At 41.1% G+C, this 25,867-nt stretch overlaps 1 protein-coding gene across 2 annotated transcripts in view; it reads left to right on the forward strand.

The window, feature by feature from the left end:
• The window catches only part of RGS5 (regulator of G protein signaling 5), a 49,291-nt gene extending 37,068 nt beyond the window's left edge, over positions 1-12,223 (forward strand). For both annotated transcript variants that reach the window (XM_059413414.1, XM_059413413.1), the window contains exons 4-5: positions 4,373-4,539; positions 7,137-12,223. In XM_059413414.1, the coding sequence (XP_059269397.1) occupies positions 4,373-4,539; positions 7,137-7,298 (329 nt within the window). In that variant the 3' untranslated portion in view covers positions 7,299-12,223. The remainder of the gene's footprint in view (positions 1-4,372; positions 4,540-7,136) is intronic.
• The last annotated feature ends 13,644 nt before the right edge of the window (positions 12,224-25,867 follow it).

The raw sequence follows: 25,867 nt of genomic DNA on the forward strand, positions 1-25,867 counted from the left end.
TCTCTCTCTCTCTCTCTCAAAAAAAAAAAAAAAAATTAGGACAGGTTTAGACTAGGAAGTGGAATATGAAAGAGAAGCAAAAGTAAATGAAACTCAAACCTTGAACTTAAAGAATTGACAGCCTCTTGGAGAAGACTAGCATGTAAGCGACAGTCCCAACAAAAGAACAAAGTGAGCTTTTCCCTCATCATAATAAAAAATCTTCAAGAGCAAGTAGGAGGGTAGTATCCTCCCATATGAGGTAACATTTGAGTTGGGTTTTAGATGGTGATAAAGATGAATTTTAAATTGGGCATGAATAACAATGATGAAATCCAGTCCTTACTGAGCCAGCTATCATGCTACATGTTCAACACCATTTAAGAGCTTTACATGAACTACCAAATCCTTACAACCTTCTCAGGTGGGTTCCATGATTATACCTGTTCAACAGAAGAGGCAGCGGAGGCTCAGAAAGGTCAGGACACTTGCCCAAATTACCGTGGTTATGTGATGTGCCAAGATCCACCCCACGCAGCCTTGACTCCAGACCCCATGCTCTGAACCAATAAGCTATGCAATGGAACCTATCAGCTAGCCACACATTAAATTTCACCATCTTTCCTCTAGGAGAAGAGATTTATTCTAATCTCGTTTTCAGTATTTTTATTATACCAAACCGACATGGCTTTGTCTAACACTCCTTTTATTTTATTTTCATAGGAAAATATAGCTGACTTCATGCTGTTCTTGCACAGGGCTGCTGCACTATTTTGCTTGGATGTCCAAAGGGACACCATTCATGAGGGCCGGCTCTGGGACTATAATGTGGGTCACAACCCAGATAACTCCCACAAGACCCAAGGTCAGGTGGGCTTCCTCTGCTGCCTCAGCAATAGATACCTGGAGAAGTGTGTTGACAAGTATCCCGAGGCTGTGTGCAGGCTCGCCAAGGAGCAGCGTGGGGTTTTGCAGGAATGCATGCTGGGGGATTGACTGGGGTGTGAGGTGGACTGGCAGTGGTGTGGCCCAGAGAAGATGTGTGTGTTCTTTGCAGAATAGAGACATTCCTCCTAAGGTCAGTTTGGCTCTGACCCAAGAGCACTTCCTCAGAGGTTATGGGAATTGAACAGAGAGTATTGGGGAATAGGCCAATAGAAACCCAGAGGCTAAGGAGGAGAAGCTATCTGGAGAGTGACTTGTGGGTCCTATTAAGGGGCCATTCAGAGAACTCTCAAAAGCCAGTTGAGAGAAAGAATAGCTTTAAGGATCTCCTAAACCAATAGAGCAGAAAGCCATTTTATGAATCTCCGTTCAGAGTGAGTGCATTGATAAAAAGCCTTGAAATAATACTGCGGAATTCAAGGAGTGATAGAGCCAGTACCTAGGAAATGGACTTACTTCACTGGAAAGTTATTTTCCAAGCTGCCCCCACCCCAGATGCCTGGTAAATGTTAACATTGTTCTGGAGTCCTGGCATGTGTTCTCAGGTCACATAAATAACAATGCTTGGGAGGACTGGGATTTTATCTATACCTTTAGCTGTGGAATGGGTGATTCAGAATGCCTGATGGGTTGTGGGGCCATGGGCCGGATGAGAATAAATTGGCCACAGACTTATTCTGCGAAGTTATAGTTTCCTCAGTGGTCTTGCGTGGGTGCTCATAAGACTTCATTCCTGCTGTCATTTCCAGGCGGCAAAAAGTTCCTGGGAATCTTTCCATTTCTACAGAGACTATCCACCACCTTTTGTTTAAGAAACAATGAAAACTTTAACCATGACAGAGATCTAGGCCTTCTTTCAGCATATATGTCACTACAACAAACGCTGCTAAAAATACAGTAAAATCCTTAGTTAAATTTGTATATACATATATATATATAGTTAAAAATACAGTAAAATCCTTAGTTAAATTTGTATATACATATATATATAGTTAAAAATACAGTAAAATCCTTAGTTAAATTTGTATATACATATATATATAGTTAAAAATACAGTAAAATCCTTAGTTAAATTTGTATATACAAATTTAACTAAGGATTTTACTGTATTTTTAGCAGCGTTTGTTGTAATTTAGTTATATATATAGTTATATATATAATTTAGTTATATATATAATTTATATATATAATTTGTTATATATATATATATATATGCAGGGAGAGAGGGAAAACACACCTGATTTTATCCAGGCACACGTAATCGAACAGTTTTGTAGTAATTCTGCTAGGTAGGTTTCTAAGAGAAAATTGTTTATCATATATATCATTGCCCCCAGATGTATTTTTAGATGTTGATCAATTGAAAAAAAAAAAAAAACTTGGATTTTTTTGTTGTTGTTTTGTGTTTTGTTTTGTTTTGTTTTGTTTTGTTTTTTAGGTGAAGTACAAAAAGAGGGCATTAAAATGCAAGTATTTTGTTTGGAGCCAAAAATTGCTGGCAACTCTAATCCAAGTTAATTATCACCTACCATCCTGTTTCTTTAGAATTTAATGTGGTTGCAGGGGACTATGAGGGGCATGCAGACTAAACCTATACTGAGGTAAATTAGAAAAAAAAAAAAAGAAGAAGAAGAAGAAGAAGACAGCCAGAAATGCTGGTTTAATCATTACACATGCTGTATGCAGGCCAGATGGAATCCATGCATCCAGTGAAGATGAATGAGTGGAAGCTGAGAGTCTGTAAGAAGCAGTACGGAGAGGTGGTCAAGGGAGAGGTCGGTTGACCGAAATGAGACCAAAGGAAATGAATTCAGTTCATGCACGTGTTCCCCAAAGAGAATGAATGGCGAGTAAGTCTCTCCTGATGGGGAGTGAGTTAGAGCGACACTGGACCCTGATATGTCCTTACGGAGGACGGTCGTCCTGCTTCTGCCCTGGGAGACAAAGTGATCTGGAGAGCTGGCCAGTGGTTGTGACATTCTTTGCAAAACTAGAGTTCTTCTCCTCTCCCTTCAGAAATCTAGTTTTCCTAGATACGGACATGGGTTGTCTCTACAGCTAGGCGTTTGTTGGACTTTGGGTTTAAAAAATATATATAATATATATACATAGGAGCTCCTGGGTGGCTCAGTCATTAAGTGTCTATCTTCTGTTCAGGTCATGATCCTGGGGTCCTGGAATCGAGTCCAGCATGGGGCTCCCTGTTCAGCAGGAAGCCTGCTTCTCCCTTTCCCACTCACCCTGCTTGTGTTCCCTCTCTGTCAAATAAATAAATAAAATCATATATATATATATATATATATATATATATATACCTAGATTTAAAAACAAGGAAAATATTGAACCTACAGAGTGATCTTTCCTTCATTCCTCTCCAGTGCCTTCCTAGACCTTTACCTTGCCTTCTACTCATCTCTCACTGTGGAGGTTAAGAAAGAAAAAGTAATGCAAAGATCGGACCCAAGAACCCCTAATATACATACTTGTTTATGTATGTATGTATCACATGTATGTAAACATTTTAAAGTAAGCTGAAGTCTGCAGGAACCACCGCACACTGAAAACACAATCACAGTAATTGTAATTATATTAAACTTAGTATGTTTTAAATACTGACCTATGACCGGTGGGCAGAGTGAACTGTTTGTCTCATGGCAACTTCACTGGGTCCTTTCCCACACATCCTCACATCTCAAACTAAATAGCCCTTTCATGGGGCCTTCCCTAAAATCAAAACGATCTTAAGAGCCTTCTGTCACTCTGTGACTCTCTTTAATATGGCTTTTACTTAGTCGTGTCAATGTTTTATGTGTTTCTTCATTTTCTTTCTATTTTCCCAACATCCATAAGCTTCATTAGGTGGGGAACCATGATGACTTGACTTACCATGCTGACTTATCATAGTGCCCGGAACATATCTGCTCAAATATCATCTGTATAAAAAAAAAAAAAAGATTATAAGTCATTTGCGTGTGATAATCAACATTGGTGTTATGCTGCCAGACCAAGTTTCAAATGCATTTTTTTTCTTTGTGCTAATTGATAAGTATCTGGGTGGTATTGACGTTCATAGTATGCCTTGATGCTGTGCACAGGTAAGCCTTCATCACCAGATACAGACTGCCTGGATTTGAATCCCGGCACTGCCACTTACCAGCTGGTTAACTACGAGCAAGTCACTTGATTTCTCTTATCTCATTTGTGAAATAGGACATTAATAGCACCTGTCTTTTACATTTATGGGACTAAATGAGCTAACACTTGTTCTTATGTAAGTGATGGAAATACGTGATAAATGAGCCAAGTCTCTACAGCAGCATACAGTGTTCATAAACAAGCAGCAAATGTGTAATAAGTGTATAATATGTTTTTGGTAAATTTATAATACATGTATTATATATGTAGTATGTATGCATTTATCCATCCAACCAACCTTTCCCCTTGCTAGATGGACTTGCCAGCTTCAAAAGTTTCCTGAAGTCTGAATTCAGTGAGGAGAACCTTGAGTTCTGGCTTGCCTGTGAGGACTATAAGAAGATCAAGTCCCCTGCCAAGATGGCTGAGAAGGCAAAGAAAATTTATGAAGAATTCATCCAAACGGAGGCTCCTAAAGAGGTAGGTCTTGATGGGTGGTAGGTGGGTGAGTGCGGCCACTGTTCTCTGAGCTGGGCAGCAGAGAGGATGGAAACCATACTCCTGGCACGTCGTGAGCAGTCAGCAAATAGCTGTGAGGTGAATGGACGTGGACACCCCGATCCCAGGCCTCCCTCCATGTGTGACTTCAGACAGGTCCCTAATTAAGGTCCTCCCGTCCTCAGTCTCCTTCGCTGGAAACATCTCACATACATGCATGTTTGTGTACCTAGAGCATGTTTAAAACGGAGCTGTCATGACTTTAAAAATTCTCCAAGTCTTGTATTTTGACTGAAAAATTTACCAGTTCATGTTGATGAGTCACAGATGGACCCATGTAACACACTCACACAGGCAAGTAGCAACCTCGATTTCCTGTCTCTGAATATTCACCTCAGGCTTTTCACAGCAGGAACTGGTGGAGAAACACAGTGGCAAGAACCAGAACTAAGATTTTGAAGAGAAACGGCCACACATAGTTCAATATGCAGATGATTTGTACATTGCAAATTGTCATTTGATCATATCTAAAAGTAAGGCAAGAATACGTTCCTGGCTCAGTGAACAGAGGCATGTTTATTGGAATGATTCATTAGAGGAAGCCTCTGAGTAGAAAAGTAATAGAAAAATAGCAGTTATTAACAGCCGGATACAATGTGTTGGGAGTTTTAAACACATCCCTTCTTTTTTTTTTTTTTTTAAAGACTTATTTATTTATTTGAGAGACATACAGAGAGAGAGAGAGAGAGAGAGAGAGAGAGGCAGAGGGAGAGGGAGAGAGGACCTTAAGCAGACTCCCTACTGAGTGTGGAGCCTGACCTTGGGCTCCATCTCATGACCCTGACATCACGACCTGAGCCAAAACCAAGAGTTGGTTGATGAACGAACTGAGCCACCCAAGTCCCCCTTCTTTTAAACATTAAGATTGGGAAAGAGCTTTAAACTTCTCTGATACTCAATCATTCTGAGTAGTATTGCCTACCTAGCTTAGTCTATACTCAGTGTAAGAGAAGGAAGAAGCATTGCTTTAGTGTGGCAGAAAGAATTACAGAGTGGGAACAGAGTGGTGCACATCACAGCCTGTCCTTCTGGAGTATTAGTGGGCATGCAACTTGACCCCATGGGGCTTGGGGTCTTCACGTGCAGAGGCAGGCCCCAGATGTCAGCTCTGAGGCTGCTCTGTATCATCTTGCCCCATCCCTGCAGAAAGCATTCCAGCCCCTCTCACCATGGAAAATCTCACCACACTCTCAACTCCTCCATCCTAGACCTTGAAGCACAGTTCATGCCCCCCGTCCAGCCCATTCTGGCCTGGAACTCCCCAATCAGGCTTCTGTCTCTGACTCTGCCTCACCAACATCCTCTGAGTCCAGATGGTTTTTCTCAGCATCAAGGACCTCTAGCAGCCCAGGAGAGACTCAGAATGTTCACCAGTGTTCCAATTCAGAACCACAGGCTGGCTTGGATTCTGTGTCTTTCTCTTCTATAGCCAGATAGCTTAAGGGTTCTTAAAGTACATGAAATGATAAAGAGTGATTTCTCTCAAATCACACAGGCACACACATGCAGGCTGTACACTGCACAAATCCAGGGGACCATTCACAGGGACCTTAATATGAATGGTGTCCCCGGGACTTGTGTGATATGTTGACACCGCACTCAGGACATAGAAGCCACAATGCCTTCCAACCCTGCAGTCTACTGGTTAAAGCCACATTGCTAAGCTTTTGAGTCCTCTCTCTACCACTGCCGACCTTGAGAAAATAGCTTAACATTCTGCTCCTCACTTGTAAGATGGAAATGTCAGTATCCGCTTCCGAGCTGTGAGGTTAAATGGGTTCACGGGCACAGAGCCTGTTAAAATAACGTTCCCAGCAAGGAGCCTGCACAGACGAAGCACTCAATAAACATTAGCTGCTATTCTTGCTGCTATTCTGTCAAAAGCATCGTTGCCTGGTTTGTTTCAGGAGAGACCAATCCTTGCTCCTCCAGAGCCATGCACAAGGTCCTGGGCCCTGGCCAGCATTCCTTTCTCCTCTTCGCTCTCTCCACCAGGCGTGAAACCTGGTGGAAAGCAAGGAAGGTTGAGGGATGAGGCATTAGGACACCTGGATTTGAATTCTGAGTCTTGGATACAATTTACACGTCTTAGCTCGGTGACCTTGAGAAAGTCACTGAAGCCGTGTGTGTGTGTGTGTGTGTGTGCATATATATGTATGTGTCTGTGTGTGTGTGTGTGTGTGTGTGTGTATATATATATATATATATATATATACATATATATATATCCATTTGTAGGGTTCTCATGAGGATTTGATGCGGTGTGCACATACTAGCTGCCGGTGGAGGGTCTGACCCCCGGCGGTGCCTAACACTGCTTGTGTCTCCATCTGATTCCTGCATGTAGGGGAGCGTCACTTGCCTTACCCCACTGCCTCTAAAACAGAAATGACGTTGCTCACTTTTTAGGACTCTCTGCCCCTCCTGTGTTTTACTGGTGACAAATTCCACTTCCCTCCCCACCTGTCATCAAATCCTGCAACCTGAGTGGACTCGTGACCCTGTTTCCTGGCCCACAGGTGAATATTGACCACTTCACAAAGGACATCACCATGAAGAACCTGGTGGAACCTTCCCTGAGCAGCTTTGATGTGGCCCAGAAGAGAATCTATGCCCTGATGGAAAAGGATTCACTGCCTCGCTTTGTGCGCTCTGAGTTTTACCAGGAATTGATCAAGTAGTAATTCAGTCGGGCTGTGAGAATCACCCTGTGAGTTACTTCCCCATTAATGCCCTGCGTTTCCCAGCAGCCTGCGCATCTTCCCACAGCAGCTTCATTCAAAGATACCCAAACAGGGAAAACCCCAGGGAGCGCCGCTTACTCTTTCTGTGCACTTTGATGTTTATCTGTCCTTGGAATGCCTTCCTGTCTTGGGGTCTTTTTCCTGTCTCGTTCTTAACTAAGTTCTACTCAGTGTGTTCTTGTCAAAGCTCATCAGAATTACAGAAACATTCTGCTAAAGGCATGCAAAAATATAAGACAAGAATATGATATCATTGAATGTAGATCCATTTGTTTTGGCTAACGAATTCTCCATCTAAACCGGTCTGAAAAGAATGTGGATGTAGAAAGACCAATTTCAATTGATCTCATTTGTTGTTTTAATTCTGACCCGGGGCAACCACTCCTGTATTTCTGATTTCCGTTAGTAAAAGGTGAAACGAATTGTATGAAGCAGCCATTATTTGATTTTTTTTAAGCAAATACATTATGTAAAATATCAATTTTCCCTTTAGAGGGTCTTTGTGTTGGCTGGAGGTCACTAACAAGAGATATAACCATGAATGTTTCAAAAATCAATCTGAACACAATCCATATTGATTCTTTCCTTATATCTCTCTTATACTCCCCACCGCCCGGTTACCATATTCTTTATTAAATCAATGACCTGACAACAGAGTATTTAATAAATGTATATATATGCCTTCAGTATTTAGGAGCAATGTTTCGATTTTCAAATTATTTTAAATCCATGTGAGTATAAAATTCCAAAATTTTCAACTCCAATCATGTCAAATAAAACAGATGCTGTCCAGCACGATGTCCCTTACCTCAATATCAGGAGAGCCATCTATACACCAAGATGGAAAAATTCTGTCAAGCCTAAAATGGTTAATTACCCTATGATGCCATCTGTTTATTTAGAAAATGATGATTTTCCTCAAAATACCAAATTATCTTTATAATTTGACTACATATGAAGGCTTTCTAAGTAAGACAGAGTTTCAAAGAACCCTGCATTTTGTGAAATGATGTAACTTTTTTTTAGCATCCTATCTTGCCTCCCTACTCTGTTCCCTCCATTAGCGGATCGTATTTATCCTGAAAGTGCACAGTTATGCCCCAATGTACCTTGCACGCAGCTGACTGATAAGCCATGGTATTTTTTAGTAGTTTTTACCTTTTAATTATGTCTTTCATTATTGTTAAGGCTTGCTAGATCTTTTTCATTATCTTTAGTAGATTTGATTAAGCAGTGATTTACGTAATTTAGTAATAAAGAGAATCAAGCTAACCATGTGGGAGGCTAACCAAGATGAGGATGTTGAGTTACTTTTGAAAGAAAGTAGCCGTGAAAGGTTGAATAAAGTTCTAAAATTTTGAAGGAGAAGATCACATTGTTCAGTCTTGTATTTCCTCCTTTCACATTCTTTTCTTCTCCACACACTCATGATTTTCCATGTTTATGGCCCATTTATTCAATTGTTTCCTAAGAATACTGAAAGCGAAGCAACCATGTTACTGTAGTCTCCAGGTGAACTCTGGTTGTGTTGGCTGGCTCTTCTCTGTGTTTGCTCTTTGGGAGGATAGCGTGCCCTTCTGAACACTTGCCATTTCACATTCTGAGAGTGGGTTGGAGTGAGTGGGTCCACTGCCAACAGTTGCCAGTGTGGTGAGAGTCCATTCATAGTTGGAAACATTGTTTACTTCAGAGATACTCGTCACCAAGCGGTCAACAGCTAGTCCGGATCAACACTATGAGCATCAAGAAGTCCTTCCTGCATACATTTGTGTAGAAGTGACACACAACTCAGAGCAGAACTTCCTGGCACCACCTTGCTCAGCATCTATCTACACTGCCCAAATTGGCATCAAATCTCCAGCCCTTTATTTTCTTATGCAGCTAGAAACATTAAGAACCCAAGGATCTAGGTGAATTATTGTTCTTGGATGCCAAAGCATTTTTAAGCAGAATGTTCATTGAATTGAAAATTCAAAAACTTTTTATTCTCATGATTTCAAAAAGCCAAATGTTTGAAAATACCCAGAAAATGTACTAGATATTACAGAGCTCACCCAGCTGGTTGACCTTACACAGACCCAGATCAACTGTATTCACCAACTGACTACACACCCTATGTCAGTGGGTAGGACTTGTGAGTGTAGAGTAAGAAGGGCCTTCCCCTTTTCATAGGCTGAACTCAGGAGGCAAAGGACAGGAAAAGCACCACCACGAGGACAGACAGTGAAGGGAAAAAAAGCATGAATACTTTCCAGTCAAATGATGGCATGTAATATATATATTGGTATATATGATTTTAAATTTATAGTTTACACACACATTAGAAACTATTCTAACACATGAAGTGATAAAACTGAAAGGAATACAAGTATGACAACCTAAAACAAGAAAGCAATCATATCAAAATTGCCCCCCCAAAATTCTTTCTAAACTTTTTAAGGTGCTGCTAAACTTAGGAAAAAGATTAGGGGGGAGGGTGGGGAGGAAACAGTGTTACTGGAAGTTTCCGTGGTAACACAAAGAAAATAACATTCTTTTAGTTCTGGGAAATTAGAGAAACTGGGATGGTCTTTCCAGGAAGAAAAAGAAATGTGTAACATCTCTTTATCACTCCCTCTCCCTCCCCACTTCCCTCCCCACTTGAGTAAATTTCTGGGAAAGTGAGAAACTGTATGCAAGAGTCCTGCTGTGCTTGGTGCTCTCATTTTCCTCCCTCGTGGAAATGGAACTACAGTCGTAAGTGATCTGGGATGTAGAGAGGTAGCGGAGCCAAACTGTGGTCAATGGGAAGAGGAGTACACGCTTCTCACTCTTGAAGGAAACCCAAGATGAGGCCGGGGAGTGGCCCACAAACCAAAGATTTTCTGCCTGGGTTTGATACAGTTTGGGGTTGACGTCAGTTTAGGGTCCAAAATGGACCGGAGTAAAGAGGTAGACTATTGATTCTAACAAAAATTAAGAGGCTGTGTTTATCTACTAAAGCAGGGCTTGCTCACATGAACAACACACACACACACACACACACACTCACACACACACACACACACACACACACACACACCCCTTCTCCCAGACAGACCTTCTGAGATGGAGAACTGGGGCCTTTCAGTTCCTTTGCTTTCACATCAGTAACATCAAATATATGGAAATGTTTTGCTCCCCATGCCCTGCAAACTCTCATTCTCTATTGTGTAAATTATACTATCAGTAGAGTTCAGTGTTTAGTGCATAATGAGAAAAACTTGGTGAAAGAAATTGTTTTTATTTATAAATCTGTGGATTTTCTTGGTTGATGGGTTCTCTCTCTAGACTCCGTTTCAGCAGGATGGGGTTATTAGTTGTCTCCCAAAGAATAGTAACTGATCGGAAGTTTCAGTAAAAACTTGACCATCACCAAATCAATGGATGCCCTCAGAAGCATCCCCTGCCAGGGCTTTGTCAAATTATCTGTCCCATCACAGGTTTGATCATGAAAATTATTTAAAAGACCATCTGTATTTAGCAGTGCATTCTCCCTGTTTGCTAGGACTTAGCAACTTTGGGAGATAAAGGCTCAGGGGAAGAGAGGACAGAAGGATAGTGGTGAAGAAGAGAGTGCCCACACCTAAGAAGTTAATCGATTTATTAGGAAACTTTTAAGAACAGCTCCCTTTGACTGAATATCATCACTGGAATTTGCAAACAAGGCATTCTTTGAGTCACAGTGCAGCTAGATGAGGAAATTCATTTTCAAATCCTAAAGAGTCTTGATTAGAAGGAAAAATAGACGTAGAGGATCGGCTTTCCCCACTTGGGTCACCTGAGCGGGGGAACAGAGAGTGGAGAACTGAGTTTCCAACCGTCTAAACCCAAGAGCCAGGGAACTCTGTGTAGGTTCTGGACGTGAGGTCCTCATGCATCTCAGTATATCCTGACTGACTTGTCATTAGACCTCTCTGGTTTCCGGTCTCCATTCTATTGGATAAACATGTACATGACACTTGGGAGGAGGCTCTTCAGGTAACAATTTACAGCTGTTGCTTGGGTTCAACACACTTTTCCCCAAATAGGGCATGTGGCAGTCCAGAGCAATTGATAGCCAAGGACAGTCCTCCCTCAGTATCAGTGAACCATTGTACAACTGAAAAGATCAGCTCTTCCAACTGAGGAGAAATTTGCAGCTTTGGAAACTCAGAGCAGAGAGTGAAGGGAAAAAAATGTCTTGGGAATATTATCCTCACCTCACAGTTTAATAATAGTTCTCTTATCTTATTTTTCTAGTAGAGAAGCTACACATCAAGCTTATTCAAATCCAGTTTAAGAAGCCTCTTGCAAGTTACTTGTTTTCTCACTTGAGGTATTTTCCCTCCTCACCCCACCCCTATACCCCCCTTTCTCTCTTCCTCCTGCAAGAGGAAACCTTTAAAATAGCAGAGTCTAATCACAGTCACGTCATAATGGAGATATTAAAAGCATTTAACTTCCTGTCTAGGAAAATGTATAAGCTAAGGCATAGACAAAACAGCGGGAAATGCTGAGAAATTTTCCAATGGAAAGAAGTAATCTGGATCATTTTTTGCTAAAAGTTCTTTTTATGTTATATAGTATCAGGATTTGGGAAAACTAAATTTTTTTCCAAATATTGGAACCCACATCTTCAGGAGACACATACCAGAGACAGGAGTAGAAATGAAAGGTTGAAAATCCATCTGTCAGCATTTATCCTGTAAATTTTTCATTTAGAAACAATTGTATTTATCTTCTGATTTTGTAGTCAATATGTTGTGTACTGTGTGACTCATACTTCTTGGTAAATAAAGCACCAAACATGTATCTGTAACCATGATCACGTATATTGTATTAAATATATATCTGTCTAACAACCTCTGAGTCCTCCTTCACTCCTGAACGTGCTTGTTATGAAACTATGCCCTAAGATAGGCTTCTTTGCTCACTGTGCTCCTTACACCACGTGAGCCCTTGATCATTTGGGATAATCTGTATCCCAATAAGCATCAATTATAATATATCCCTACAGAAAAACTCAGGAAGGGAGATACAAAGTGCCCCAGACTCTCACACTCTGTTGACTACTTTCTCTTGGATTCAAATGGCAAATTACTGACCTCACTGTTGGCTGTTAGAACTAAGAACATTGTATCATTTGGATCCTGCAATAGTCAGTGGTATAGTCATTCCTTTCTCCCCTTGCACTGGTGAAAGAGCTGAAATCCTGGTGCTTTTTCAAGCAGCTCATGTCTATGACCTTAGATTTGATGCTCAGAGAGTTTAGGTGATAGGCTGAAATTATCCAATGAGTGCTGGGACTGGGGTAAGGGAAACTTTGTGCACAGAAAGGAGCCTAAGTGGGAGCAGATTTGCAGGGAGAAACAATAATGAGAAACATGTGGGAGAGAGAGAAATTGAAAATAATGTCTATTCTGGTCTCTGACAGTTTATTAGATCCCATTCCAAGTCCCTATGAAACCTAACCATATTTCATGTAGATGCAGTGGTCCTAAATCATTTCATTGCCCCCTATTCACCTCTATTCTCCTCCATAGTTTGGATGAGGGGTGCCTAGTGGCTCAGTTGGTTGAGCATCCAACTCTTGATCTCAGCTCAGGTCTTGATATCAAGGTTGAGAGTTCAAGGTCCACGATGGGCTCCATGCCTACTAAAAAAACCAAAAAAAAAAAAAAAAAAAAAAAAAAAAACAAAAAAACAAAAAAACAAAACCAAAAAAACCCCCTGTATATCTCTATCTTGGAAGAGTTTCTGAGAGTTTCCATTCAAGAAGTGCATGGAACGCGCTGGATCCTGGCCAAAGAAGAGGCGCTTGGAGACCTTGGAGGATTGGAGATTTATTTCACACTGACAGGCTCAGAGGAGAGTGATCTCTCAAGGTCTGAGCTCTGAGCATAAACAAAGGGGGTAGTTTATACACTTTTATTTCTGTATCTGTGTCACTCTTGAAGCTGTGGCAGGTGGGGCTAGGAGAAAACCTGGAATGGCCCTAGGACCAGGACTGGGATTCCCCTACCAGATTGGCTGGCCACCTCAGAACATAGATTTTCCTTATCAGAAGTATTACTAGATAGAAGATCATTGGTACTTTTGTCTTCCCCATGGAGAATTGATGTTCCAAGATCACTACAAATTGGTGGCAGAGCAGACTGCCCTCTCAGACTCCTGTTTGTTCCACTAGACCAAAGAAGCCACACGTGATTCCTCAAAGCATTAAGATTACTCCTTCTAACTTGAGTAAAACAGGCTACACCAACACCGCCCAAGCGGGGGTCCAGGCTATCATCTGCCGATGATGTAAGCCAAGTTCTCCAAGCCATATGATCTCCAAGGCACAATTTGCTAATTTTGCATTTTCTAAATCAGCAGTATCTGGAAAAATTAATTTGCTCATAATACACTTTGAACATATCTTAACTTTTCAGATGGTTTCCCAGTGCCTCGGTGCATTTTTCATTTGAATTAGTCTCATCTGGAAAATTCCTGGTCCATTTTCCATGCTTTTCTACTTTTAGGTCAAATTCTACCCTCTCAGTGTTTTCACTTGTTAACATGAACGAAAATTTTATTAGAAAGCAAAGCCTATGAGGAAGCAATCATTGTTCAGTCTTTGGCAGCAAAGGGTTCACAGCCAGACAGCCAGATTTCTTTCTATTTCCAAATGACTTTCAGTTGGAAGAAGACAGAGCTTGAGGCAAGCAGACCAGGATGGGCATGCCTTCCTACAGGGGAATTTGGAAGCCTTAGCTATGTCTTGAAGATCTGGTGCCTTGTAACCCCCACTGGAAGAAACTGTCTGGGACATGTGGCATGGAGATCCCTGCCTTGCACTGTCCTGCCAAATGCCCAAGACCTCTGTGCTTCCAAGCAGAGTTCTTGGGAAACAGAAGACTTAAGGAAGAATTGGAGCCCAGAGGCTTTAGTGAATAAGGGTAAATGGACCTTGGTGTTCCTTTATTTCTTTTAACTGAAAATTTATTTTGGCTGCTTTTTATTTTTTTTTTTTAATATTTTGACTGTTTTTCATTTAGTAATTAAAGCCATAACTTTCATTTTTCTAAATATTTTATTTATCTGCGAGAGAGAGAGAGAGCGCACAAGCAGTGGGGGAGGGGTTAAGGGAGAGGGAGAAGCAGACTCCCCACTGAGCAGGGAGCTCAATGACAGGGTACTCAATCCCAGGACTCTGGGATCCTGACCTGAGCCAAAGGTAAAAGCTTAACCAACTGACCCACCCAGGTGCCCCTAAAGACATAACTTTTATGTCTTCTTGAGTTTCTCCAACAATTGTACTGACAATGAGCTGAGAAGTGATACAGGAAGAATCCAGATTCAGAATATGTCAGCTCTGGAACAGACATGACAAATGTCCTGCACGCAGGGTGAGAGTGCGGTCTTCCTCTGTCCATGAAAATTTTCTTCAGCAGAGATGCCAACAATTGGGGTCAACCCTTGAAAGCAGAGGGAGCACTCTCTTGTCCTCCCAGCCGGGGGTGGGGAGTGAACCAGATTGCCCTGGGGCATCAGTCCAGCTGTCACACACAAAAAACCACCCTGCCATCCTAAGAAATTATTCTTCCCAATCTTCATTTTAAAGATGAGAAAACTGCGACCCATAGATGTGACATGGTTTGTCCAAAGCTACAACTCTGGATAAATAGCATGATTCACTGATGAACTGATTTCCAATCTGGGGTATTTTTTCTATGGAACAAAGGTCATGGTATGCCTCTCTCACAGTGTTCTCAAAGTTGATATCAAAGAATTGTAAGATGCCAGAGAAATAGTGGGGCTTTTCTGGCCCAGAAAAGCTGGGCTTCCCAAAAATATATGTCTCTCCTCTAACTCTATAAGAATTTCCTCAATCAAATGTCCTTTTGGGTTAACAAAGCACTCCTTTAAAAGTAAAATATCCTGTTAGAAAGTTACCAGTTACTCTACGCTAATGTGAGTAAATCCAATAGGATGATACACATTCCCTATTTCTTAAAACCTTCCTGAAGACAGCCGGAGGGAAAGGGTATTTTCATTGAGGGGAAGACAGTTTTGGTTGAGGAAGAGAGGTCTGTCTTTTATAATCTTATTTTCTGAAATCTGGTCATTCCTCTATGGTCTACATGGCCCAATTCCCTGAGGCACCAGGTAGTAAGATTTATGGACACAGAACAGTCTTAGACTATGATATTCTGGCAACTGTTATGCATTGTTTTACTCTTTACTGGGATTTGAAGAACTAGCAATGTTATCATGCTAAATTCTCAACTACTATTTGCTATTTACCCCATTTTGTTAAGCATTGTCTGCATTTAAGTATTCTCCCTCAAATGCAAATTCTCCTAAGAGGAATAACACAGAAAATCTTTAACAGCGTTAATGACCTGGAGAACACAGTTTATCTGATCATGTGATTCCTGCTCAAAATCTTCCATTGGCTTTTCCTGCTCTTCAGCCTCCCAGAGGCTCCAGAAGGAAGAAAGTTTGTAAAGACTAAATTGTCCCTTCACTATCCATTGATTAACACCTCAAATTTCTGTGTATTAATTCCAGTGGTCAAGTCTGAAAAGCAAAATACAATTTTTACTTTAAAAGGTTTCTTACTTTCTATTAGTTTCTCATTTCAAATATTTTAAAGTAACAGATAATAACATGACCACTACTCTTCTATGGATGCCCTCAAATATTACTCCTAATCTTAGAAGTTTGTTTTAATGCTAAGATTTTGACTGCCATTGTCCTAGAGAATAGCCTCCTAGATCTTTGGCCTAATACAGAAAAGTCTTAAACCAGCCAACCTTCAGTGATGTCTCGTGGAACTCCAAACGCACCGTCCTATCTCATGCTCTGGGCCTCAGTGAGGCAGTTCCTTTTACTATTTTCTCTGTATCTCACTGAGCTAACACCCATGCATTCTTAAAGAATTAGAACATAGATACCATCTCCCCTGGGGAGACTTTCTTCATACCCATCAGATCCCACTTAACAAAAGTGGGAGACATTCCTCTATCAGTCATGCTTTCTCTAAAGACGTGTCCCTACCAGTTGACTAAGGTAATTGTGTGGAACTCTTAGGGAGTACTCTTCTTTGAAGAGTGTTGGAAAAGCAAAAAGGTCTGGCATTTTAACTTTTGGAAAAGTCTGGACCTGAGAACTTCCAGACACCTCTTTCCTCACAAGTTCCTAGGATAGGCCCAGGTTTAAGGACGTTTAAATTCTTGTGGCTTGTAACTATGTCCTTAGGAGACAGTATCCATGGAACTTCTTGGCTCTGTGGCTTTGCTCCTTTTCTGTACAGATAAGTCAGAAACTCCTATGAGGTCTTTATTCTTACACATCCCCAGCTTGCTAACCATCCAAAAATAGTGAAAAGAAATGAATTCTTCTTGATTATTTTACAGCAGGTAGCTCTTGCGACTTTTCATCCTAATACCATTTAATGTTAATATCATTTTTGCTTCATTTTAGCAGCTGGGAAGGGATTGGGGTCTAATCTTATCCCTTTGAAACTGCACTTTACTCCTGTAAAATGGTTTAATGCATTTGGGTGTTGTACGTCTCTCATCTTGACAAAGTCTTCCCAGCCAAGTCCTTCCAGAATTACTAAGAATAGATAAAAGAAGAAGAAGAGGGTATATTTTTAGCTGTGTGAGGCACCTTCTATTTTATTTATCAGCTGTCTATAAAGTGTCTGCAACATGAAGATAAAGGCGTTTGAAATCCCAATGAAAGCATTTATTCAGATCTTAGCTCCTCAATAGGCAATAGGGCTATAAGAGATTTCAAAGATACAGATGGCATATTTTGGTAAAAACTAAATCAATATCCTTTTGAACTGTAAGTGCAGACTTCAGAAAATCATGTGTAGATAATATTAGGCTTTAGAGTTAGGGGGAAATGGCTTTTCTAGTTATAATCATCATTTCTCTCTAGTTGGCTCAGTATATGTGGCTTAGAGTCATAAAATTTGAGCTGTAGGCTAGGTTCTTTCTCTATTCCATCTTAAGCAGTAGAAGTAATTCCCTGAGACTCTGTTTGCTCATCTGCAAAAATGGGGCTACCTTGATTTTCTATCACAGAAATGTGATGAAGAATGAATGAAATCATATGTAGGAAATGATTTTGCAAAATAAAATCTGTAAAATAAAATCTCAAAACCCCTTTTGGGTCATTTTGCCTCCTGTTATATCTTGCTGACATGAGTCATTAGGAGACTAATCAGAGAAAGTAGGCACTTCTTCAAGTATGACCAGGAAAGACAACAATATGTCCTTCATTCTATCCCACTGCCCCTTTCCCCAGCTAATTCTCAACTGTGATATGGAGAAAAGTTGGGGTCATTTTTTAATCTTTGTTGTCTTTATGTCCTGAGAATCTAGAATATTGTAAGGGCCGATTCAGCCAGACCAGCCCCACCCCGGTTGAACCACCATTTTGTTGTAAAACTTAAATTGAGCCCCCCACACCCACCACCCAGGGAAACTTACTTCAAAACAAGTCCCAGAAACCAGTCCCAGGTAACAAAGTCCAAGTACAAGGGTGGGTCAGATCAGGTGGAGGTAATCAATCAGAGGGGACGCATACTGTCTTCTAGCTACCAAGGAGTATGGGCCCCCGCCCTTTGGGAGCCTTTTGGCGCCAATCCTAACCAAGGTGTGACAGGCTGATTCAAGTGTCTACTAGGGTAAATTGTAACTCAATTGGTTGCCTAGCATCACTGTGAAGTTTCCTGTGTGTGTTACAGTCTCATTGGCCACCTGTGTGCAGCCAGGCCCAATCACATGGCCTTTGCTCTATAAAAGTTAGTCTGGAAAACAGGGAGGGGCCCTCCTTTCTGTAGGGGTGGCCCCGACTGGTCTGTTAGATGGTCTGTCTGATTCCTGATGCTTGGCGAGAAATAAAGCTTTGCTTGACCTTCACTTTGTATCAGTCTCGCTCCTTTAATCACAGACCCATTATTGGGGTATCCAATTTGGGGGGGACCCAACAATATAATTTAACCATCTGGCAGAAACAAGATTGGTGAACTAGTCTACCAAATATCTACTTGCGTTATGTGGGTTTCTTCAGCACCATGGTCTTCTCGATGAACTAATAATAACGAATGTTTGTATAGTTTTTTTCTTACCTTATTTCACTTGATGGTCATCATAGCTCCATGAGGTGGTTAAAGTAGATAGGATTAAAATGTTCACTTCAGGAGCATCTGAGTGGCTCAGTAGGTTAAGCATCTGCCTTTGACTCAGGGCATGATCTCAGGGTCCTGGGATTGAGCCCCACAATGGGTTCCCTGCTCAGCGGGGAATTGGCTTCTCCCTCTCCCTCTTTGGCTCTCCCTCTGCCACACTCTCTTTTTGTGTGCTCTTTCTCTCAAATAAAGAAAGTCTAAAATAAAATAAAATGAAACAAAACAAAACATTCACTTCACATATGTTAAGTCTGAGCCTCATGAAATCTAAAGGACATGACAAGGTCACACAGTTAGCATCAGCAGAGCTGAGCTGAGACTCGGGCCTTCTGGCTCTGGTTCTGGAGCTCCCTTTTTTATAGGAGACTGCAGTATGCTGTTAACTCAGCACTGGGACATCTTTTCAGGGTTGGCAAAAGAGTGAATGACCATGAATAATGTCTATGTGCTCTTTATTGAAGATGCATGGATGAGTGTCAGAAAAATGTGATCCTTCCTTTTAAATTCTTTTCTTCATTAACACTAATAAAGTCACAGTTCATCTAAGTAGGTAAAAAGAGAAGGATTCAGGAGTGAATACATGAAGATTGTCCTTTAGTCTGTGGTCTGGCTTATTTACAAAGCCTCTGCCTGGTTCCTTTGTTTAAAAAGGCGTTTGATCTCAGATTACAGCCAGATGGGCCATCTGGTACCTTTCCCCAAACCTAGAATTCTTGACTGACATCTGAGGTTAGACTCTCAGGTCTACTCTGAAAGCCTGAGAGTGGTTCATTCTACTCATGGCTCCATTGTTTTAGTGTTTAGTGACTTCTCACATCTGCAAGTTTCTTTGAAACTTTCAAATCATTTTCACCCATATGACTCACTAACTTCTCCCTTCCGATTTCTTTTCCCTCAGAGTCTTTGCAGCGACGACTCTGCCTCTGGTGTTGCACTACCCTATTTTGGGATTAGGTTATACCATTTATTCCTTCCTTTTTAAAAAATTCCTCTTTTTCTCCCTCCTTTGACTCTTCTACTACTTCCTTCTGATTTTTATTATACAGCTTCCTTCTTACTCCAAATTTAATTTGCTCCCTTCTTGGTGGATAAACGCATGATTTTATGACATAGGAATTTTTAGTGCATTCTGTTCTTATGAGGAACTAACACTCCAAGAGAGTCAGTGATGAGCTCAAGGTCATGCAACTAGAAAGGAGCTGAGCAAGTATATAAGGTAGCTATGGATACTGAACTCTATGTTTTCCTTTCCCTCCTTAATTTTCTTTCTTCTGGTCTTAACTTCAATCCAGATAGTTTTACCCTGAAGAAGGCCTGGGTTTTCTCTTTTCCTTCTTCAAAGGCATGTAATTCCCATGCACAGAGTGCATTTTCCATGTCCTCTCCCACAGCATGTCCAGTCCGTGTTGATATTCCACACCTCTGTGGAAACCCACTGAATCCTACCCAAACCCAATTTTCCCTTAACAACCACAGACCATCACCTAGGGGGTCCCTGAAGAATTCATACTTGTTTAAGCACAAGAAAATAAGAGACTATGCTGACAGCAACCAGAGGTTTCAGAGATTTTCTAAGACAGCTGCCATTCCAAATACCCTATTTTGTCTTTCCCAAAAGTACACTTGTCATATCATGCTTTCTGGTTTGGGGTTTAGAAAATATATGTACTCTGACTAAGCTATAATTCAGTCTTGACAGACCAACTTTTGTCTAACCCTAGTAATGTTAATAAACCAGCTGTAGAAGCATTCCTAAGACAAACAGCTGAATTTTCCAGATCCCAAAGGATCACTGGAACAAGTCACATAGTGCCTAAGACATTTTCTCTTAGAAAATGGTGGCCTAGTAGGATAAACACCAAGATCCTGACCCAACTCTGATGGACATTATTGCTTCTGAAGCTTTTGGATGCACTTCTGGTGAAGTCAGGGGCTCCCCACTCCTCTGCACATTGACACTTTGTTCTCACCTTAGTACAGCACCTGTCACCACTGTTCAAGACACATACACTCACTGTGTTCTGTGCACCTGTGCTGGTTAGCAATGTGCACATGAACTAAACCACGTCCCTGTTCTCCAAAAAGTTTGGATCTAGTTGGGCTGGGGTGGGGTATATTGCATAAATAGGATTCCAAAAGAAGGTGATAAGTGGCACTCTATAGATCATGAATGTGGAATCCTGGAGGGAGCCCCAGCTCTGTGTAGCACATAGTGGGGAAAGTCTGATCAGGTACTCAGACCACACTATCCTTTCTTTTCTACCTGGATGAGCTCACCAAGTAGGAGCTGCACTGCAGACCAGCTCACCTGTCCTCACTGCCAAGTGCTCCCCCTTCTTCTTCACTGCAGAACCTTGCCTCATTCTTACGCAATGGAGCCTTTAAGAATTAGCTGGAGGGTCATTTAGTCATGAAGATGTTCTGACCATATTCCCTTTAAAGTAAGATGGATTCAGGGTGCCAGGGTGGCTCAGTGGGTTAAGCCTCTGCCTTCAGCTCAGGTCATGATCCCAGTGTCCTGGGATTGAGTCCCGCATCGGGCTCTCTGCTCAGCAGGAAACTTGCTTCCCCTTCTCTCTCTGCCTGCCTCTCTGCCTACTTGTGATCTCTGTCTGTCAAATACATAAATAAAATCTTAAAAAAAAATAAAATAAAGTAAGATGGTTTCTTTTGCTTGGTACTTTCCAAAATAATAATAACATAAAAATAATAACATACTTATTTATTCTAGATGCTATACATTTTGCCACATAGATTCTGTCCACAGTAACTCCAAGAAATAAACACAGGGTACTTGTTACCACTTCTTTTTGGAAAATGAGAGAAGAGGCTTAGTTTCCTGCCCAGGGTTGCAAGGTATGTTGTATACATCTAGACTTGAGCCCGTGTCTTATTGTATTGTGTAACCCCAGGATGTAGGACAGGACTGCATGTGTGATAAATTATATTCTTAAAGGTATTTATGAGGGGTGCCTGGGTGACTCAGTGGGTTAAGCCTCTGCCTTCGGCTCAGGTCATGATCTCAGGGTCCTGGGATCAAGCCCCGCCTCAGATTCTTTGCTCAGCAGGGAGCCTGCTTCCCCCTCTCTCTCTGCCTGCCTCTCTGCCTACTTGTGGTCTCTGTCTGTCAAATAAATAAATAAAATCTTTTAAAAAAGGTATTTATGAAATGAATGAATGAATGACAAAAGTAAAGCTTACTTGATCTTCACTGCAACTTTGTGAGGCAGGAAAAGCAGATGGAATGATCCCCATTTTACAAGGTCTCACAAGCAGAAAGGAAAAGACATACAAGTCACGATTCCCAGACCAAGACATGTAGGCTTCCATGCCCCCTCCCCACAGCAGCACCTTCTCAGATGCCTTTTCCTGACCCTCCCACATGTCCTGAAGCAGAGTGGAGTTACACTTAGTCATGTCAAAGCTAAAAATCAAGCTGAGTTCCAGGATTTCATTATTTATGATATCCTCCCTCTAGAACATTGAATTTTGTGTTCATTAATCACAAATATTCAGCAGCCACACACTGCTCGCAATTATGGGTTGTTAAGAAACAGGGCTGTTTCTTAACAACCCATAGAAAAGGCTCTCCCTGGTGCAGACCAACTGGCATCTGATCAAAACAACTTTGGGGCCTCCCAGTTTGGACTACGAGGCCACAACTAAAGGAAGGCTTAGAAATACGTTTACTACATTTTATGCACTTTGAAAAGATAATAATCGGCAACTTGCTACTCCCGGACAACCGGCTCCAGGGTTTCTATCATTGTTTACTAATTTTATGGCAAAAGTTCCCCTAACTCAAAGCAATTTCACTGGGTATGGGGAATCCTATTATACAAAAATTCCTATAGAGATTAAAAAGCTCCTGTAAGGGCGCCTGGGTGGCTCAGTCAGTTGAGCGTGAGCCTTGGGCTCAGGTCATGATCCCGGGGTCCTGGGACCAAGCCCTACATCAGGCTCCCTGCTTAGTAGGGAGTCTGCTTCTTCCATTCTCTCTGCTGCTCTAGCTCTCTCTCTTTCTGTGAAATAAAAAAATAATCTTTTAAAAAATAAATAAAATGCTCCTGTAATTCAGGAATATGGTTATACCAGTCACTTCCTGAAATTAACACCTCAAATGAGATTCTGTTAGGTTTTTTGTTTGCTTTTTTATTATAATGAGATAAGATATATGGTTCAGAACAGAGGTTTCTATCTTGTTGTTGTTGTATTGAGAATTAGATGTGGGTGTAAAGTGGAGGAGAGGAAAAGCAAGCTGCTCCCACGTGCTTGAGCAAAAATCCACAGATGCTTCTGATCCTGGCAGCGCGGGTGTCCTGCAGAAGCCAGGACGGGACTTAGCAAGTGGCGCCAGGCAGAAGGTGAATCTAGGATCCACGGAGCCAAGAGGGAGAACTGAAATAGAAGCATTTCTTTGGGATCTCAGAATTACAATCTGGGGAGCACAGATTTGGGTAGCAACCCAAACCCTGACCCCTAGGGGAAAAAAGCCAGGGTTTTTGCTTGCTTGTTTGTTTGTTTTATTTAAGACAAAGAGGAATGCTTCTATATGTTGTTTAGAAAGAATTTTGATTGGTGTTGTGTCAAGAAAACCAATCTTGGCAAAACATCATTGGTCTCTAGGTTTCCCCCTTAAAAAAAAAAAAAATCGGCTACTGGAGCAAGTTGTAGATGTCCTGACAGCATTCTTGGAATATTTGCCATTTAGCCCCAAAAGTTTATGGTTCCACCAGGCAAGGACACACATCTCCTTAAGTAATGGCCTCTCAGCTCCATGTTAAAATCCCTTGACATAAGTGACTCCATTTTGTTTCATTTGTCACAAGGGTTTAGCATAGCAATTGCAGGGCCAGCTGTTGCTTCAGCCAAAGAAAGCAGAAGGCAGACAAATGACTGTGCAGACGAGCTCCGCCTCCGTCTTTTCACATAGAATCTCTCCTGCAGCCCCCTCTAACCACAAGCATGCAAGGAAGGGAATTCTGCTAAATGTGGTTCACCTTGACCAAGGTGATCCATTGCAAAACCACTACTTTTCACCCCCTTGTCAGCTTGGCACCCATACACATTTCCTGAAACCACATTTACTTTCCATACAAAGATGATAAAATCATGCTTCTGCGTAAAATTGCAGGACCATCCCTGAATGGTTACCCCTTCCCCAGAAGAGGATACAAAGTTCCTTTTTGTCTTTGAGTGATATTCATTCCTATCCTAGTGGATTCATGTATCCCCTCTAATATCCCATAACTTAAATACAGAGACACAAGTGAATTACCATTAGCACATTTTATGCTATATGATGAGACCGTGAGAGAGGAGGAGAAAATTTAGAAGTTACATTGCTTGGAATTCTGATGATTAGCAAATTGCCTTTCACCACTACCCTTCATAGTTGTCCCAGATGGGGCTGCGGGGTGCCAGTGCTCACTTGTGGGTGTTAACTTCTATATGATGCAGAGCCATCTGTAAGCCAGGCTCAAGGTTTTTCTTCTTCAGTCCACTGGTCATGGGTAGAGTCCACTGGTCATAGTACATCCTCAGATCCAGCTGGAGATAAGAGATGTGGGGTGAGAGAGAGAAGATAATGTAGAAGAGGGACCTTTAGTGGGTACTTCCTTATGTTGCTATTTTGTGCCTTCAGTCTGCTGGAGCCCAATCTCATGTATCACTTCCATCTAAAGATGAAGAGCTGCTGTACACATCTGACTGTACGGGCTGATAGGTCAGATAACTCCCAGGTCATGACGGGAAGCTTGATTCCCATGGTCAAGCATTCAGCATTCCCTAAAGCCTAGTAGCAAACTCTAATGTAATTTACAGAAGATGGCATGACCACATCAAAACCCCAAAGGTCTTCTCTGTGGTTAACTCATAAGGACCCAAAAAAAGCTCTCAGCACTATCTCTACCTATCACTGAAATTTCAAGTACCATGAAATCTGCTAGGTCATATGGTCCAAGAGGAGCCCAAGATAGCTAAGATAGTCACATGGTTAGAGTTGGCATTTATAACTACATTCTTCCACTACCCACTCCACATCTCCACTACCTTCAACAAGCATTTCGGTTGCTTGTGGTTCTTAGCCAGGTGGGATGACTCTGAACCTTCATTCCCCAAATTCACAGTAGCCTAGACCATTACAGGGCCTTCTCTTATTTTAGGCCCCATTCAAAACTATTGATTTGGGGGTTCCTCAACAAAAGGATTTATGTAACATGCCCAAATAAAGTATACATTGCCTTGAAAATTCAAAGAAGCTAATTAGTATAACGCCTTTTTCTTTTTCTTTGAAATTTTACTTGTCTATTTGACAGACAGAGATCACAAGTAGGCAGAAAGGCAGGCAGAGAGAGAGAGAGAGGGAAGCAGGCTCCCTGCTGAGCAGAGAGCCCAATGTAGGACTTGATCCCAGGACCCTGAAATCATGACCTGAGCTGAAGGCAGAGGCCCAGCCCACTGAGCCACCCAGGTGCCTTTTTCTTAATAGTAGAAATTTTATAATTTTAGATTGTTCAGGTCTGAAGTAGGAAGTCAAGATTCATTATGTTCCCCATAAGGATATCCAATTTTTTAAGCAGAATTTGCTGAAATTTTTTTCTTTTTCCCACTGAAATTTCCCACTTTCTTTGATCTCTTCATAAAAAATTACTAACCATAGAGGCATGTATATATTTCTGGACTCTAATTTTACCAATTCTATATGTCACTAGGCTAATAAACCATTCTATTTTGATTACCATAGTTTAAGAATAATTCTTGAATGCAGATAAAATAAACTAAGTCTTCTGAACTTGTTATTTTTGTTTTAATTTGGTTTGATTACTCCAGGGGTTTTGAATATCCATATAAACTTTAGAATCAATATGTCAATTTATATTTTATAAAAATTGTTGTGAATTTAATTGGGATTGTTTTGGATCCTCAAATCTAGCTGGAGAAAAATTACATCTTAATAATAATGAATTTTCCAGTGATGAAAAAGATGTATGTTCCTTATAATTGATTTTCTTTAATTTCTCTCAGAAATATTTTGGGAGTGTCTGGGCAGCTCAGTCAGTAAAACATCTGCCTTCAACTCAGGTCATGATCCTGGGGTCCTGGATTAAGCCCCACATCAGGCTCCCTGCTCAGCAGGGAGTCTGCTTTTCCCTGACCCTCCCCCTCTTGTGCTCTCTCTCTTACTCTCCCTCTCTCAAATAAATAAATAAAATCTTTTTTAAAAAAAATATTTTGTAATTTTTTGTAATGAGAATTAGTAGGCTTTTAGTTAAATTTATTCTTAAGTATTTTTTAAATTTTTAATTTCTATAGTTTT

This window comes from Mustela nigripes, chromosome 10, assembly GCF_022355385.1.
Source record: "Mustela nigripes isolate SB6536 chromosome 10, MUSNIG.SB6536, whole genome shotgun sequence".
Lineage (NCBI taxonomy): Eukaryota > Metazoa > Chordata > Mammalia > Carnivora > Mustelidae > Mustela > Mustela nigripes.